This window comes from Gallus gallus, chromosome 14 (assembly GCF_016699485.2).
Source record: "Gallus gallus isolate bGalGal1 chromosome 14, bGalGal1.mat.broiler.GRCg7b, whole genome shotgun sequence".
NCBI classification, from domain to species: Eukaryota; Metazoa; Chordata; class Aves; order Galliformes; family Phasianidae; genus Gallus; species Gallus gallus.
The window spans coordinates 7031806-7050496 of NC_052545.1; the positions used below are offsets into that span (position 1 = coordinate 7031806).

Genomic DNA, 18691 nt, shown 5'->3' on the forward strand with positions numbered 1-18691 from the left:
GACCAGAATAATGAGGAGAAGAAGCTCCACCAGGGAATATTAACTCGGAGCAGCAGCGTTTTCTCTCCTTTTGAAGCTGCTTCCAGGTGTGGCTGTGGCTGTGCTGCGTGTCCCATGCTTGGTGCCGATGCCTCTCCCTTCCCTGCTCCCACCTGACCCCACAGGTCCTGCTCCTCCCCATCGCATAGGCACGAGTCCTCGCGTCCTGCACCAGGTTGGGCTGTGCTGCCCGCCCTGTGCTGCCGGGCCCGGCTGATCCCAGCAGGGACATTTCCCACTGTTTTTGTGCTGCTTTGAACACAGAGTGCTCACACGCTGTCCTGCAGCCCTGTGTCACCCTGCCCAGTGCCCGCTGGTGACATGTGTGAGCTGTCACATCGCCAGGAGCAACTTAAGGAAATGAGCCCCTCCAACAGCGTACAGCAGAAGCACTGACAGTGCTCAATTCCTCTATTTCCTCTCCAGTCCCTCTCTCTCTCCTGGCTGTTTGAGTCACCTGGGGAACATTCCCCTGACTTACTGCTGTTATTAGGATCCACTAGCAGTTACATGGGGGGAAAGATCTGAGCACCGCTTTGTCTCCTGGCATGCGATTAATGATGGAATTCCCCTTCCCATCAGCAGCTCATTGGGCACCTGTTGCACTGCAGCTGCCCTCAGGAGGATGTGTTCATTTAATGTGACATCTCAGGGACAAACAGGTGTTCTTCTGCCAAAAAGAGGCAATAAAGCAAACCTAAATGGGGCCATAACTTCTCTTTGCATTGTTTCTCTGCAGTGCCCTTCTCCATCCCTTCCAACATGTGAGCAATGGGTTGGCAGTCGCCCCACCAAGGAAGAGCATGCTCTGTGCGAGGTGAGTCTCAGCTCTTTGCCCCGTGGTAAGCATCGTGGGAGCTCCCAGTCCTGAGTTTTGCAGTGCTTGGCTGCCAAGGAGGGATGCCACGGGCTGGGGGGATGCAGGGCACCATCAGCCACACGGATGTGCATGGCTGCATTGAGCATCCTTGCTTGGGCAGAAGGGCCTGATGCTTTGCAGGTGAAAAGAGAAATGACAATACCCTCCATCAAAATTATTACGGCACTGTCACTCAGCGCCAGCGGTCCAGAGCTGTGCAGTAGTTTTCTGCCTTGTTTTTCCCCTCTAACAAGGAGTCTGCCACGCAGCACAGCTCTGGCCACCAGGCACCCGGGCACGGCTCTCCAGCACGCAGGCAGCCCGCGCTAATTGCAGCACAGCTCATGTCAGGGCTGAAATTGCGTTAGCAGGTTGGGGGCTGGGGGACGGCGCTGGCATTAAGAACCCTCCGTGCTCTGATTATTTCTACTGAGATACACGTCTGAACGAGCTTGTCAAGTGAAATTTTCTGTCTGGTTAGAAATGGATTTTCGAGCTTCTTGCTCACATGTAAACATTTTTAGTGGTCCCAAGCCAAAGCAGAGCAGCAAAGCAAACATCAGAGCGAGCAGACCCAATCCCTTCAGGGAAATCATCAGCCGCAGAAGGAAACAAAATGCACGATGGCTTCAAAAGACATCCATTAAACCGTGTGCTGGAGTGATTCATGGTGCTGGTAGTTAGGGTTTAATTAGATCTTAATCACGTAATTTTATCTTTGTTTTAGAAATTAGAGCTTAATGACTGCATTGCTCTCACAACAGTGCCGTAACTAAACATGGTGATAGCACATGGCAGCACTGCAGCGGGCAGAGATGGGACGGAGATTATCTGTGCTCTCAGATCATTATTTCTTAAATAAAGTGTTTGGATCCACAAGAAGCTGGCAGTGCTGGGGGAGCCAGGGAGGCTGAGGGCTGCTGGAGGAGGAGGGGAGGTGCTGTGGCCCCATCCCAGGAGCAGCAAGGGGAGATGCTGTGTGATTACCGAGGGACGGAGCGAGGCTCGTCCTTCTCTGCTGCTGGGAGCCCCTGTGCCTCCCAGCTCCATGCCCCCGCTGTCCTTGGGCCCTGCCGTGCCCCTGCCGCAATGCCTGCCCCCTCCCCCTCCTGTTTGTTATGCCACATCAGCCACTGAACTCATTACTGTGGCAGATTATAGGTCCCCAGGTAATCACGCATATTCGGATAATTACTAACAGACCCTCTAATAGGAATGAACTCAGCTGAATCCATTCAATCTCTGGGTAAATATTTATACCTGAGCCATCCTTATTGCCAGCCCCGCAGCATGCGGGCATTGCTGCCATCACTGCTGCACACACGGGCTGCAGAGAGCAGCACCGCCATCACCTCCGTCCCTGCGCCCCTGGCGCTGTGCAGCTGCTGTTGGTAGGCTGGGACCAGCCCCGTGGCCATGCACTGTCACCTGTGCCTTTGGAGACCTGTGCCTTTGGTTTCCTTGCAGGGAATGAGGGGCAGCATTTCCTGGTCAGTGCTGAAATGCTTTTGTTGGGAGCATTCACAGCTGTCCCTGCGCTCAGTGCCCACCACTGACTCAGCATGGCAGTGCCCTGGCCGCAGGGAGCCATCCTAATTGGGCATCTGGCTAATTAGCCGTCAGATGATGAATAATGCAGCGATGCCCAGAATTCAGTGCTGTATTGATACCATCACATCCTCTCATTTTCACATGCTCTTGTTTGCTGGAGCACTGAACAGAGCTCATGGGAGAACTTGGAAAACCGTCACGGTGAATTAACAGTGCCCATCGGTGTGTGGGGTGGCAGGAGGTGCTTATGTCATTGTGGCTGTGCCTGTGCCTCTGGGGGCTCACCTGGCTCTGCACAGCTGGGCACCAGCACTGGCACTGCTGGGGACAGTGGTACCACTGGGAATGGTGGCACCGTGTAGGGCTGCTTTGACAGCACACTGCTGTTGGCTGCTGCAGCCTGGTAAAATACAAGGAAGGAGCCTGACCTACTTGAATGCACTGCCATGCCAGCTCTTGCCTGAGCATTAATCATTTCCAAGGGGTTAGAGGTTCCTGTTAATGAGCGCATTTATTTGTTGCCCGGCTCCTCTTGGGTGGAGAGAAAGGTTGTTAGAACTCTGTGTAACTCAGTGCAGAGGCACAGGTGGGTGGGAGTGGAAGCAGTCAGCGCTGGGCGCTGGGCAAGCACTGCGTGCTGAGAACTGAGCACAGAGGGACTGGGAAGCAGGATGGGACCTGGAGCTGACGTCCCGCAAGGTAATTCCTGAGAGCATCACTCCTGTGGGGCTGTGGAGTGACCCGGGGATGGGGTGGATGTGGTTCCTAAGCGAATGGAACCCCACAGAAGGCCTGAGCTTCAGAGGAGCACGATCAATTTATACGCTGTACCTCACTGGCTCACATAAAAGAGAAATCAGATTGACTTCTGCAATAGGAAGGGAGCAGCGGGTCCATCTGTGGGTCTGTCTGTGGTTCTGACTGTGGCTCTGTCCACCATTGGGTCCATCTGCCTGGCCCAGCAGCAACCCGTAGCCACAGAGCTCTCAAAGGGAGAAGGATGAGGCTGAGGTTCCCCCCGGCTCTAAGGGTCTCACTTGGCTCCTGCTCCCTGCTGCAGCCAATAAACATGGAGCCAGCAGTGAAGGTGAATTATATTAATTAAGAAGAAGTTAATGAAATTTTCTCACCGCTTACGGATACGTGATCCCACTTCAGTCTGAGAGATGAACGATGCTTCTCGAGCGACTGAAAATACTGCGGCACCATCCAACATGCAGCCCAGAGCTGCGTGCTGCAGTGTGGTGCTCATGGCTGGGACACCTCAGCCCCTGGTGCCACCGAGCAGCACCACACCAGGAGGGGAGAGCAGCTGAATGCCTGCAGCTCTGTGCCTGCAGCTGCGTGCTCACAGCCACCTCCAGCCTTTGCTGGGGTCTTCACATGAAAGGACAGGTTTCCTCCGACCCAGCATGGCTCAAGAGCTCTTCAGCATAAACAGGACCGGGGACCACTTAAGTCGCATTCGTTACGTTTAAGTATTTATGAGCTGATAAATATTAAACAGCCACTCATGGGGCTTCAAGCCTGAGTGATCCAATCACAACACAGAGCACGCGATGGTTGCAGGGCTGCAGCACAGGGGGGCTGTGGCAGTGCTCTGAGCCCTGCAGCCCCACAGGGGTACACGGCCCTGGTCCCGCAGCAGCACGGAGGGAGCAGGCACCCTCCTGCCCCGGGAGAACCCGTCCTGAGCTGTGCTGCAGGGGCAGCGCTGTGTCACTGTGCACTGAACGTGAGTGCTGACATCTATGGCTGCATCCTGAACCACCCTCGCGTGCAGCTGGATGCAGTGCTCTGAACTTGGCACGCATGTCAACCGAGTCATCCAAAGGTTGCCGTGCCATTCTGTCCACAGACGTTTCCATCAAGCCACGATGCACTCTGCAGCACAGCACTCTGCTGCCCTTAACCAAAACATAGGGGACAGGAACAGCATACCCATAAAAATCGTACAGCAGCTGTTACGATTTACGTGCTGGCTTATAAAGTTCACCCCTAAAGCATTTTCCTACCACCCATTATGACCGTTTAATCACATGGATTCTGCTCAGGACCGCGGCTGTACAGCACAGGAAATGCATCTGAAAAGCCAATTATCTTGGGCTGCCCTGTACATCCCCATCTCACGGGGCTCTGTGTGGCTGCCATTGGCACTGGCTGCCCCTCCTGTATGGATGTGGCCACAGCACTGCCCCACACCGTGATCAGCCCCTGCCCGGCTCCAGCCCTGCTGCCTGCTGCTGCACAGGACGGATGGGAGCCCATGCCAGCCCTGACCCCCATGCATCTCCTCCTCCCTGACTCTGCACGTGCTTATGGGTGCTCGCAGCACTCACTAAGCCAGGGCTTTGGGCTGATTTAGCCACTGGGAGGGGATTAGTCCCTCTAATCCGGGCTGCTTGAAATCGCGCCGTGCACCAGAGGGCTCTGTACTGTGTGCTCAGGACCCAATGGCATTTGGGAGCCTGGGGGGACACAGCTCTGTGCTGGCACCTGATGTGGCACCCAGGTCCCTCCTGCAGCCCCTCTGCACAGCACTGGCATTGCCGTGTGCAGGTCGCCTGCTTGAATGCTTTTTAAGCCATGTTTTAGGAGCTTCCAACGTGATCGGCATCGTCAGCACAGCCTTTCCTGAGCCCTCATTTGCCTACCTCTTGGAAATTTAATACCTGATGCAAGCCCATTTCTGCTCCCTACATTTGTAAGGACAAATGTAGAGTAATTGTTTGATATTGCAATGGTTTCCCCATCCTCCAGCTCTAGTTTCTCACTAATACGGCATTGTTGGGGGAATCAATCTAGCCCAGTACCTTCTGCTTCCTTGGAGTGGATTGGAAATGGCTTTTTCACTGCAAGCCTGGGATTTGTGAGTCTTGCTGTGAATGTTTTTTTTTTCCTTTAAAGGAAAAAATCATATGAGAAGATATCCCATCTTCCTGATAATCCCCCCTTGGCCACCGCCTGCCCACAGCTGTCCCTGGGCCACACCGCTGGGTGCTCCCCGGCTCCTGCATCTGCTGCTGGACAATGGTGGGAGGGATGCAGGGAGGGTGCTGTCAGATGGCCACGAATTACCTCTGAGCTGTCCTCATCAGCGTTCTTTGCACAGGAATCAGTCCCAGGAAGGCTCAGGAAGAGCAGTCCGGCACTGGCACTGACTGCCCAGGGAGGTGGTGGAGTCACCATCTCTGGAGGTGTTCAAGAATCGTGGAGATGCGCACGGAGGTACACAGCTGGTGGGCACGGTGGGGTGGGCTGGGGCTGGGCTTGGTGATCCCAGAGGCCTTTTCCAACCTTAATGTTTCCATGATGCTCTCTATGGTTCTATGGGCATGGGGCTGCCTTCAGGCAGGGCAGGCTGCAGCTTGGGCTCTCGCTGGGATTTAGATGCTAGTGGTAAATTGCAACCTTTGACAGAAACACCTGAGATTTACTGTGAAAATCAATAGATGATTCAAACAGTCCAGCACTCGGAAAGGCAGATAACATCTCTCCAGCACGAGCTGCTGTTGATATGCACGACCGGTGGTGTCTGTTACTGTGACTGCTAATAGCCTGCTGAGATGGAGTGCTGTAGGATGGGACATGGCCATGAGTGCACAACCACAGCACAGATCTGCCCCGTTGTGCCTGGCCATGTCGCTCCTGGTGTCATGACCGGACTCCCTGCAGGGCCTCCTCCCTCCCTCTCATGCTGTCCCTGGTCTCCGCCTGCAGCACCGGCAGCCCAGCAGCACGGCTGGGAGCAGGATGCCATGGGGCTGCCCCAAACACAGAAGAGGTTGCCCTAAGAAAAGCCCATGCATAAGGACCGGTGGTAGCCGCTTTTATTTACACAAGGGATCACATGCTGAACAAGGACGCTAGTGCCACTAAAGTACCCGTAACAGCAGGATTCTGTGCTTTATTCACAGGACAAAATATTGGTACAACATGTTTCAAAGACGTTTTGTTTCAAGCAGATACATCTCACCCTCCTGACGGACACACTGCTCTGCAGGGACAGAAAGCAGTGGGTAGCAGAGCCCTGCCTGTCCTGGGCACATCCCCTGTTCCGGTTGCCCGGTTCCCTCTGGGGTGCTGAGGAGGGACATACCCTGGAAGTGGGGCCGTCACCACAGCACCACCACACGGGGCTCCACAGCTGTGCATTGGGATGGCAGCACCTGTGGCTCCTGCCCTGCAGCTGCAGCGGGACACTGTGATCCCGGCCCCGCTCACCCCGCAGCAGCCTGGCCCCCTCCTGCCGTGCCGTGGCTGCAGGAAGGATGGGGTTGGTGCAGGTCCTGGCCCTGCCTCCCCCCACTGCCCCGTGGAAGACTGCAGCTCACGTCACCGCAGCTCCGCTCCCGGCTGCTCATTCCCACCTGAAGTCCTGCCCGACCGTTTCGTAGAACTTGATGTTGTAAGGTCTGTAAAAGTCCCGAAGCTGCTCTATCACCTCGGGGTCTATCTGCACGTGAGTCCTCCCCTTGGATTTGCCCAGGCAGCGCGGTGAGCTGTTGCTCTCTGTTTTTTTCAGGCAAGGAAAGCCTTTTGTCTTGTTGAAGTAGAAGTGCTTGTCGGTGATGACCCGCCGGATGCCCAGGAAGTCCTGCACTTTGCCCATCTCCCCAGCCGGGTCGGTGATCAGCTTCTCCCCGCTGACAAAGTGGATCTGAGAGAGGGGGAAGTACTGCAGCCAGCTCTGCAGGTGCACGGCATACATCCCGATTCGGATGGCGTTCCAGGAGGTGTCCACCAGGCCCAGGCTGCGGTTGCGGAAGGACAGCCCCTCGAAGGTGGGGATGTCGGGCTTCTTGGAGAGCGTCTGCGTGTAGTCCGAGATGGCGCGGGTGACGGGGTTGCGCACCACCACGATCAGCTTGGTGTCCCGCGACATGTTGAAGATCCGCCGTGGGGCCTCCTTGGTGACAAAGTAGCTGGGGGTCTTCTCCACTGTGATCTGGCTGTCGAGTGTGCGTGGCATCAGGCTCCTGCAAGCAGAGAACGCGGTGGTGAGGAGGAGCAGAACCAGGCTGGCAGGGTGTCCTTTCCCAGCAGGACCGGAGGGCAGGACGACACAGCTCCCTCCTGCCGTGCCCCAGCCACATCCTGTCCCGGCTCCTGTGGGGCTGCACCTACCTGGGACGCTCAGCCCCAAGGGCCCAGAGCCAGGCAGGACAGAGGGGAGGGCACTGCCCTGGAGAGGTGCCATGCAGCAGCTGTGGCTGCTCCATCTCCACCGGTGCTGAATTCACCAGCTTCAGGGCAGTGTGTGGGTTCACCCTGCAGCCGTCTGCCCCGATCGCTGCCGTGGCATTAATCATGAGAAAACCTCCGTGGAGCCCCCAGTCCATTCATCACAAATTGTTACACTGGTTGCCATTTCCAAAAGAAATTACAGCTGTTCCTTCTGGAACTGTCGCAATTGCCCCTGCCATGACTGCATTACAGCACTGCTGGGCACCACCAGTGAGAGCCAAGTGCCAGCCCCAAGTGCAGCCCCACTCCACAGGGACACAGCTGCCTCCACCTATGCCTGGCCCCCAGCAGCCCCACGCAGCCCTGGTGCCCATCAGTGGGAGAAGGCAGAGCCGCAGGGCTGGGAGCGCTGGGACAGGCAGCCCCGCTTAGTGCTAATTAAATCATTTGCTTTGACGCGTGAACATCCAAATCAAATAAAATCTAATGGGATGGAAAGATTTATAAATTGGCCTTGTACTACCAGAGTCAACCATTAGATCCACTGCGGCAGGAGGGCAGGGTGCCTGCACTGTGCCAGGAGCTGGCACCAGTTCCCTGGGGCTCACTGCCACTGTGACACCACTGGGCATATGGGGGCACTGCCATCAGCAGCACTGCCAGGGAGAGAGGAGAGGGGGACCCAAAATCTGACTGAGGGGTCTGGGACAACACCTGTACTGAGGGCATCCTTTTGGTTGGGCTGTGAGCAGAATAGCCTCTCCTCCACCTTCAGGGCTTTGGAAGGAACAAGGATAGAATGGTGCTGGACACAGATGGCTGCAGCACTGCCCAGCACTCTGGGCATGCACCAGGGAGTGCACCCCAAGGGCCTCCTGTGTTCACAGGCACTTTACGTTTCAATTATGTTTATTGCTCAAAAGCATCTGTTACTTCTTCCATTCTGCAGTGGAAGTTAGTGGCTCGCTGATTACAATTCAGTTGTGAGCTGTAAGGCACAAGCAGATGCTGCCTGGGGAGAGCTTTACGGTGAGCTCTGAGACGTGCCTCCAGGAAGGCTTTGCTGGCAACAAACCCTGCGTGCTGCAGCCAGGGACCTGCTGCAACTGCTGGCTGTGGGGGTTGTGGCCCCCAGGACTCCTGCAATAGGACAGGCAAAGCCAAGGAGCTGCAGGGGAGTGTGAGGGAACCAGGGCAGTGAGGTGCAGGAGGAGCTGGTGCAGCAGTCATCTTAATAGAGTTGGATCTATTGATGTGTGGGCTCGCCCAGTAAAGCCTCAGGACAGAAGCAGTCACAGAAAGCAAACATCAGCAGCCCTGACTGCAGCCGTTCCACTGGGGAGCACAGGCACTGCTTTATTCATGGGATAACCCTGCATGGCCATGCCTCCTCCTGGCTCACTGCAGCGTGGCTGTGTGGAAAGATGCACCCGCCTGCTGGCTGCAAGCAGAGACCTTCTGGGGGGGAACCTTCAGCCCAGCACCCACCGCAGGGTCCCCATTGCAATGTCCTCAGGCCCCTGCACAGAGTGTGGGCTGCAGACAGAAACCCAACGGCAGATCCAGCCCGGAGGGAACTCATTGGTGGCACCACCTGGGCACGGTGCTGCCGGCCCTGCAGCTCTCACCTGCACTTGACCACTTCTTTTGTTTGCAAGAGAACTAATTTGCTAGCATAAATTAATAGAGGTGTTTTACATAGGTACCTGAGCACAGCCGTGGCTTAATTGGCCTTTCCCACCGCTCCGCTCCAAACCCCATAAATCCAGATGATGATTCCCATTGTTTAATGACTGTCAGGAAGTGCTAATTTAGTGCCAGGCACCACTGCTGCTATCTCCATATCGCAAACAAGTTTCGGTGTAAATCAGCGCAGGACAGCTTTATAAGCGAATTGCTGTTACAATATATTGTTGGAGAATCATAAAACTGCTGTTTCATTAATGGCTCATCTTCAGGCTTGTTAGACTTTCATTACGTGAGCTAATAGGTCCACGTATTTAAAAAATGAAATTACAGGTTCTAATCAATTATGAAAAACACAAAATCTCCGCATAATAAATGGCAGAAATGAGACAGGAGTTGTTTTCTTTTTAAATGGACTCCCAGCGTTCGCTGCTCCTGAACAACAGAGACTGCTGAGACAACAAAACCCAGCCCGAATAGATAAATAAATCACCAGCAAAACTGTGCGAGGGGGAGAAATGTCATCCACACATTCATCTTTGTGTTAACGGCGGGATCCCCAGAGCTGCAGGAGCTGGGAAATGCATTGCAAACTTAATTACAGTTGACTTTAAAATGATATTTTTGGACTTTTGCATTCCGAAAGTTATTTGCATACAAATAGCATGTCACATAGTTTTAAGCCCAGGGCTGGCGCGTTTGGGTTTGAAGGCTTTCAGCACTTGCGTGGCGCTGTGGGTGCAGTGGGCTCCTTCCTGGGTGCTCCTCAGCTGAAGACGCAGCGGGTTGCAGTGCGGGACCCACGTGCTATGTCAGAGCCAGTGCCAGTGCAGTGACACGGTGACACGGAGGGGCCAGGCTCACTGCAGCACTCGCTCAGGTGCGGGATGGGCAGAGGTCAGAATGCTGCTGGCTCTGGGGCTGCTGCTGGGTGCTCAGGGGGTCACCTGCATGGTCCCACTTGAGGACCAGGGTGATGCCACCATCAGGATTGCTCGCAGCATCCCTGGGCTGCAGCAATCACATCTGGCAGCGTGTGCACGAGTGCTGCGTCCTGGTGAAGGGAATCTGCGACGCAGCAGAAACGGAGGAGGTTAAAGCTGACGCTGAGTGAGCAGAGGGGCATGGACGTGACTGGGGACGTGGCAGGGAGAGCTTCACCCTGGCCTCACTGAAGCAGCATGGGCAGCAGAGCAACCCTCACCTGCCCCTGAGATCAGCTGTGGGAGCAGGGACACATCCTGGGGCTGTGGGAGCAGTCGGGGGGTCTCCTTCCAGGAGGCACTGTTTAGTGACAGCACCGCGATGCAGCTCCCTCACCACCCCAGTGCAAGGCTTCAGCTTTCCCTTTCATTTGCTTGTAATTGTGCTTGCCAGAAAGGCTGGGAGTGACCACCAGGCGTATCCCATTACCAGGGGCGTCGCAGCTCTCCATGCCCTTGGTTGTGGGATGTCAACGTCCACTTGCCAGTGCCCTACAGTCACCCTGGCACTCCTCAGCCCTTCCTGGCACAGTGCTCCCTGCACACATGTTCTGCATGGCTGACAGTGTGGCACAGCTGACAGCCCCTTCCCTGGGACACAGCGGGGCCCTGCACTGCTGCAGATGCGTGGAGAGGAGGGCAGAGCCCCCCCAGCACAGTGCAGGGCTGCACTGCCTCACTGTGCCCCAATGCCACTCTGATTGCCCAGGGTGCATCCCAGGGATGTACATCAAACCTGCAGGGCATCCCCAGCCCCAGCAAATCCCCCGCTCACTGCACTAATCTGGCTGCAGATACAGCATTAATTCCTCTTGAATTAGAGATTATTTTTATTGTAGTTACTAAATTCTCAAAGCCCTTCAGTACATCGTAGATGAGCATTAATGCTCTCTCCCAACCTGTGAATCAACACCTGCCCGGAAGGAGTTAACTTCTCTCCAGCACCTTTCCCAGACCTGAATTATTAATTCTCTCATAATCTGCCTTTGGGCACCCTGCAGTCCCTACAACACTCCCACATTAAAGAAACATACGCTCCCTTGCTGGCTACGTTGCTTTGATGTCGAACACGCATGAAACACTCTCCCAGGGATAAATTTGTACAAAAATTCATCAGATGATTGAGATATTGCGGATCAACGTGCACGGGGGGAGCGTGTGCGGGGTAATCCCGTTACGGCTCTGCCTTCAGCCCTCATGGTGCTGCATGAAGCACTGCCAGCTCCGGGCAAATATTTGCTGCCGCCGCTCGCTGTGTGCAGAGGATTTGGCGGTGCAGCCAGAGCTGTCCTCGGAGGCCACAGACTGATGTGTGTACAATCCTGGACTTCAGCCACTCGTCGGCACGAAACCAAACTGTTTAATTTGGCAAGAAAAAATCCCCCGTGCTGGCTGTGGTGGGAGAGCTGAGTGTGCTCCTGCGTGCAGGCTCTGCACCTGTGGCTGGGACACGCTACTTGGACACAGAGCGAGGTGAGCATGGCTGGGAGGCTGCAAGTGCCGTGCTGTGCCCTGCCACCCAATACTGTGCTGTGCCAAGCAATGCAGTGCCGTGCCATGCCATGCCACGCTGCGCTGTGCCACCTCATGCCGTGCCATACCAGGCGTGGCAGGATTGCAAACAGTGTCAGCAGATGAAAGCTCAAGCACAGCTCCACTAAGATTTTAGCAAAACTGGGTCAAGCATGTGAGAAACTGAGGTGTGAGGAAGATAAAAGAAGCTCTCACCAGCAGAGTGACATTGCAGCAGACTTTCAGGACACAGCACTACAGCAGCTGACACCCGAGCAGCTGCTGCTCATGCAGGGATATGGCGCTGGGAGCAGCCACAGCCCCAGCCCCAAGTGGGGGATGCGGATGGCAGCGCTGTGGGATCCCTGGCAGCAGGGCTTTGTCTCTGCTCAGCCCCGCGGGGTGGGCTCAGCACCATCCCCTAAAGCTGTATGGTTCAGGGGATCTGTCTCCACCGGGAAAGAGCTATGCTGAGAGGGACCCAGAGAAAGCCCAGCCCAGCCCCAGGCAGCACGGGGTTTTAATGACAGAGCAGCTCCCTTTAATAAATGTTTATGTTCAAAGAACTTACACCAGTGCTCACAGACAGATAATGAGGGACATTTCAATGCATAAAAGCAGTGTGAACACAGTAATTAACTTTGTTGCTGATTCATTTTTAATCATTCAAACGCTCCAGAGATTTGCGGTGTCCTTTAAGTCAACACAATCTTTTCCAAAAGGCACAGCGCCGCTGACCGTCACGCACGCAGGCACCGTGCAGCTCCCCTCTCCCTGAACATCCCTGCCCCAAATCCCAGAGCTGGGAGCTGCTGGGCTGGGGGAGCTCACGGGGATCCCTCATGCAGCCACACACAGCACCCTGGGGGCCGGGGGCACAGCTCAGCCCTGCAGCATAGCAGCTCCCATGGGCACCGCAGGCTGCGTGCAGACCCTGATGGGTGCCAGCAGCGTCCTTCACCTCTCAGGTTTGGAGCCCACAGCCATGCTGGGGTCTGAGCAGGATCTCATGCCACGAAGCGAAGGCCAGAACAAATTGCAGGGCTTACAAACAAGGTCACGGAAGACAGAACGGGAACACGCATCATTAACACTGAAGGCCCAATGCTCTGCAAGGAGGTACCTCTCTGTGCCCTCCCAGCACCCTGGAGGGGAAGTTCCCATGCACTGTGGTCACTACCAGGTTTGGTGCTGTGCCTGCAGCCCCATGCTCTGCTCTTGGGCACTGCAGCCCCTGCAGGGCCGTGCACCCACCCTCTGAGCCAGGGCCCTGTCTGAAGTCAAGGAAACTTCAAAGCATCCTTGAAGCTTGCTGCCTTCCTCTCTTCGTGCTAATTAACTTTAGCAAAATGCACTGTCAGTCAAGCCCACAAAACAGTCCGTGTCGTTGGACGAAACCTAATGGGCTCCCATTTGTGTGAGAGCCAACGTGGCCATTAGCAGAGAGCAATTAGCGAGGCGGAGTGTGGGAGCCAGGGTTTGCAGCTCCCTCCTGCAGGCGTGGGGGAACGTGACCATTTCCCTCCCACCTGAGGTTCTGCTCCCCCCAGGGAAGGTGCAGGGCCCACAGCTGGGCAGTGCCCTGGAGCCCCAGCTGCCACAAACCTCTACAAGAGCAGCACTGGAGCATCCCATGGGGTCACGCAGGAATCCTGGAGAGGAAAGCTGCACCCCAAGTTGCCGTTCAAAGCTAACTGCAAATTAAATGACACTGCTTTCTCTGCGTTCTGGAAAATATTGAAGGTTATTGGCACACTGCTGCAGCAGGAAAAGCTCCATATTGAGCACTGAGCCCAGAATTGGTGATGAATCGATCCTCCCCAGTAGCTGGCAGGTTGGTTTCGGTTGTCTTAAAACAGATCTTGCTAAAAATACCTTTCCTGTAGTGTTTCTCTTGCTAATGAGGAGGATGAGAAAGGCTGATGGGTATTGGGAACGGCAAGGGTGGGTTTGGTTGGCCGCTAAGGAGGCAGTGCCTGGGCTGCCTGGGGAGCAGAGGGCTTGTGCACTGGTTCTGCCCACCGAGGACAGCATTTGTCCTTCCACACAGCCCATGTCCCCAGTGGGCCCAGGGTGTCCCCTCTCTCCTGTGGGTTACAACTGCTGGCTGTGCTGGCATCAGCCCCTCGCTGGGTGCCAGTGCTGCCCTTCCCCTGCTTCCCATTTTCCTGGCAGGGCAACAGCAGCTCACTGCGCTGAGCGTTAGACCTGCTCCACATTTAATTGCTCCACTTGCAAGGAGTAAAATCAATTCCACACTTTGTACATTAGCAGCCACTGCGCTTAAGTTTTGGCACATTTGTGAGATTAGAAAAAAAAAAAGTAATAAAACCTGGGAAGTGTCATTTAATTGTTTTATCTGAAGTAATTTGGAGACTCTGCTGTCCTGATGTGATCTCTCCATTGATCTAGACACAACTCCAGGCTCCACAGCACCCAGCCATGCTCTCATCACCACCATGAGTTTAGGTCCCCCTCTGCCAGAGAGGCTCTCAGCCCTGAGTTCCCCCCACCCCATTGTAACCCAGGGGGCCTAAAAGGCCCAGGACGGTGCCATTTCCCAGCCAGATGCAAGGCACACAGAGCTCCCACTGGGCTTGGGGCTCGGCAGGACCCCCTGCTCCTCACCCACTGGGCTACACCAGGACCCTTCGACCAAACTGCTGCATCTCCTGTCACTGTCTGCCTGTACCACAGAATCACCCCTCATGGCTTTTAGGCAATCTGCAGTTCCTTCAGGACAGGAAAAAGGCTTCAGAGCTCTCCACCTTGCACCCATGCTAGCTCACCAATCACCTGCCAGCAGAACCATTGCACACAGAGCAGCACACCTCTGGCTACACGGCTCTCCATGATCCTGGCACAGCACAGCACAGCAGCTGCATGCACCCCCTGACAGCCCTCCTGCTGCAGTGTTGGAGCTGGCTCCCTGGGCAGGGATGCTGAAGGAGTAGCCCAGCACCCCAATAATGCACAGAGAGGCTCTGACCCACTCGCAGTCAGCAAGCAGCATCCTGACGCCACAGGCATGACTCATGTCTGGTCTGCACAGACAAACACAGGGATCCCAGAAGGGCCAAGAGCGAGCATCGCATCGCACTGCCTCCCAACCTCTTCAGAAGCTGATGAGCACCACTCTGCTCAGGGAAAGGGGAAGACAGCAGAGCTGGGTGCACAGCCCCACAGCCAGCTACATTGCTCCGCTCCCACCTGTGCCAGGCGTCCTCCCCTGTTGCATACTCACAGGCACTGGGTCTGACCAAGCCTCCTCTGCCTCCCAAGGCCGAAGCCCCACGAGCACCCGGCCCTACCTGATTGCTGCCCAGGGCTCCCACAGCGCTCACCGCAGCACAGGGCAGCACACTGAGCAGGAACCAGCCGGCATGCAGCCTGGCCTGTGGGTGCAGATGAGCTCCCTCCACCTCGCTGAGCATCACAAAACGGTCCACAAAAGCCTTTACTTAAGTTAAAATCTCACCATCTCCTCCTGGAGATGCACTCGCTGTTCTCTGCGAATTATGAGGGATCGCGGGCACGCGCTCGCTTATCCGACTCGAGGTACGCGGAGTGCAGGAGGCCGTTCTGCCCTTCCACAGACCCTGAGATAAAAGCCGTCGGCAGAGGAGCTCCGAGGGACGCTGCGCAGGGCAGCGGTACCGGGGCGGTCGTGGTTCGGGGACCGCTTCTCATCGGTGTGCGCATCCCCTGATGAGGTGGAGACGTGGCACCCCCCGGGCTGCAGCGGAGGGACCCGCCGGGCAGGGGCTGTGGCTGCCGCGCCGGGACCTCCCCAGCCGCCTGCGCTCAGCCTCGCCACGGGGATGCGCGGGAGCTGAAGGGCTCCGCAACCGCTCCGCGCAGAGCCGCGACTCCCCGCCGCCCGCACCCCCGGCACGGCCCAGAGAGGTGCGGGGAGCCCGAGCCGGGCGGGCGGCGCGGGGCGAGAGAGGCGCGGGGCAGCGCGGAGCGACGCCGCTTCCGGGGCCGTTCCCGTTCCCGCAGCACCGCTCACCTGTACCACTCCAGCCCGCGGTCGTAGTTGCGGTCGAAGAAGTGGGGCTCGGTGCCCAGGGCGCGCACGTCGGGGTGCACGCGGATGAACTCCAGCACGGCGCGGGTGCCGCCCTTCTTGACGCCCACCACGATGGCCTGCGGCAGCCGCTTGCTGCCCGGACGGGCCGGGCCCGGGGCGCTGCCGGCGGGCGGGGCGGGGGGCTCCCGAGGGCGGCGGGCGGGCGCGGCGCTGCCCGGAGGCTCTGCGGGAGGCCGCCCGCACGCCCGCGACTTCTGCAGAAGTTTCTTGGCGGCGGCGGCGCTGCGGGCGGGCGCGCAGCGGGCGCGGGGCGCGGCGGGGCCGCCGCAGCAGCAGAGGAGGCTGTAGCAGAGGTAGGAGCAGGACAGCGACAGCGTGAAGAGGAAGAGCACCCTCCGCGCCAGCCGCCGGGATGGAGCCACGGCCCGCCCGCTCGGCGCCCTATGCGCCATGGCTCCATGGGGCCACGCCGGCGGGCATGGCGCGGCCCGGCGCGGCGCGGCTCGGCGCGGCTCAGCGCGGCGGCGGGGCGAGCCGCTGCCCCCGGGGCCCCGCGGCGGGGCCGGCGCCGCGCTCCCGGCGGGGCCGCTCGGGCACGGGCACTGGCATGGCTCGCGGCTAGGCGGCGGCTCGGCCGGGCCGCCCCGGGGGGCTGCGCCCTCCGCCCCGGCCCCCGCGCGCCCGCGGCCCCGGCGCCGCCGCTCCCATCCCCGGCGGGCGCGGCTGCGCCTCTCGGCTCCGCGGGAAGTGCCGGGGCAGAGGCGGCTGCGCTGCTATTTAAGGGGCCGCCTGACGTCAGCTCCTCCTGGAGCCCCCGCGATCGCACGGCGGCCGCAGCCTCCCCCGAGCAGCGCCGCGGGGCTCCCGCCCGCCCGGGACGGGGACGGGGCTGCGACGGGGACCGGCCTCGCTCCTCCGCTGCGCCGGGCCCCGGGAGGGGTGCTCTGCCCGCCCCGCTCCGCTCGCCGCGCCCGTCGGGCTCTGCGCTGCCCGAGCTCTTAGCGAGCCCCGCCGACGGGGAGGCACTGAGCGGTCCCGTCCCCGTGCGAAGTGTCCGGAGCTATAGCCCTGTCCCCACGCCCGACACCGCTCCAATAGCTCTGCCGTCAGAGCCGGGCAGGGACGGAGGCAGCCGCTGTCCCGTCGGGCCCTGCACATCTCTCTGAACCTGAGTCCTGAACTACCCAGAGGTGCAGCACGGGGCGGAGTGCCTCTTGCCCCGCACAAGTCCCTGCACCCGGAGCACGACACGGCGCTGGGTCGTGGTGGACCTGGAGTGAGAAGGTTCGGGAGTCGGGAAGTCAAAGCTGCGGAGGTCGAAGCAGCACGGCACGGGGTCCGTCCTGCTCCCGGGCTGCCTCCACGCCGGCTGCCTGAGCAGCTCCTTCCCTGCGGCATGCACTGAGGGAGGGGACAGAGCGAGGAGGGGCCTCCCCGCATTCAGCAGTGATTTCTGTCCTCAGCAAGGGCAGAAGGAGCAGCCATCGGCTGCTGTGGTATCATCAGTAAAAAGAAAAATCTTGAAGAAGATGCAGGTATTGCCAGTTTGGGAATGCTCGGCCTCGCCCATTTGCTTTGTGATGCCCTAAAAGCAGGTCGACCCAGGAAAGCCACAAGGATTTTGCAAGATATGGATACGGACTGTTGCTTCATCCCCAGCCCTCCAGTCCCCTCCACTTGTCACGCTTCCTTCCCTCTCACACCCTTCCATCCCAGGCTTCTGCTTGGCTGCTCATGCCAAAGGACTGTGTGCAGCACCACTTAAACATTAGGAGTCACTCCCTGCCTTGTCAGCATAGAAAGCTTGTTCAGCTTCAGAAAACTACTTGTCGCGTTAGTTGGGAAGAGGGACGATGATAGAGTGAGACAGGTGCAAGGTGCCAGCCCAACACAACCAGTGACGCTGCGGGCTCCCTGGCAGCAAGGTGGGGAGACTTCTTCTTGTGCAACACCTGGGAACTTGGTGCAGATGTAAAGAAAGATGGAAAAGATGGCTGAAAAGCAGTGCTCTCTGCAGCTTCTTTTGCCTGCACTTGTGTGGGAGCAGAGAAATTGGACCTTGCTGGGAGTTTAAAAATAGTCATTTAAGCAACAAAGAGGCTGATGGCTCAGGAGAGCTCTGGAGTGCCAAGATGGGATTGAGCTCTCATGGGACTGGCATCACCGTAGTGGGTGAAGTGACCCACCTGGGGCACTGGTAACCGTGTTTTCCTCAGAGTAGAGGATTGACGCCAGTGCATCTGTGCAGATCACAGTCAAAAACAGCACCATGTCAGCCTAAAGGAGCCCACAGGCTCATGGTGTAAACTCAGCCATGCTTGATGCTTCCCTGAGCTCCTCAAGCTGGTGCGGTGCTCAGCAAGGAGGGAGGACAGACGGAGCCCAGCCCTGGCTGCAGCCCTCAGCAGGGGCTGCCTGGCCCGAGCAGAGATAGGAGCAGGAGTGTGGGAGCAGGGCAGTGAGCGGCTGGGCACCGGCAGGTTCCCTTTCTAGGGCCAGAAAGCATCAATCACTCGGTTCTGCTGCATGACAGAGTGCCAAAGGAAATCTGTGGGAAAGTTGCTTTATCCATTTTTAGCCATTTTATTGCTTCCACGTGGTGATCCAGCCCTGGCTGCAAACACACTGCTTAGGCATGAACATTAGAGGTGTCTGGATAAATAAAGCTGGTGTGGATGCTTAGACACCCCCAGGTTTCTCTGCTTGCAAGGGAGGAATGTTTTGTAAAGCTGACAATTTGGCTTTCAGTCTTTCTATCATTGCAGGGCATGTTTGCTCTGTGACATGTTTGCTGTTTACACCCTGCTCCACACAAACAACAGCTTCCTGGTGCTTTTGGCA

General features: G+C 57.4%; 1 protein-coding gene across 1 annotated transcript; it reads right to left on the minus strand.

Annotated features, from left to right (window-relative positions):
* Positions 1-6257: 6257 nt before the first annotated feature.
* HS3ST2 (heparan sulfate-glucosamine 3-sulfotransferase 2) lies at positions 6258-16602 on the minus strand. Its single transcript, XM_015294504.4, has 2 exons — positions 15830-16602; positions 6258-7428 (listed from the first exon to the last, which is right to left on the minus strand). The coding sequence occupies exons 1-2, from the start codon at positions 16300-16302 to the stop codon at positions 6810-6812; spliced, it is 1092 nt and encodes a 363-aa protein (XP_015149990.2). The 5' UTR covers positions 16303-16602; the 3' UTR covers positions 6258-6809.
* Between the last annotated feature and the right edge of the window lie 2089 nt (positions 16603-18691).

Bases quoted from the DNA above. Each gene is read 5' to 3' on its own strand.
- HS3ST2 (XM_015294504.4), bottom strand. From the start codon at position 16,302: ATGGCGCATAGGGCGCCGAGCGGGCGGGCCGTGGCTCCATCCCGGCGG. The intron at 7,429-15,829 runs GTGAGCGGTGCT...CTCTGCTTGCAG, and splicing joins CGCGGGCTGGAGTGGTACAG to GAGCCTGATGCCACGCACAC.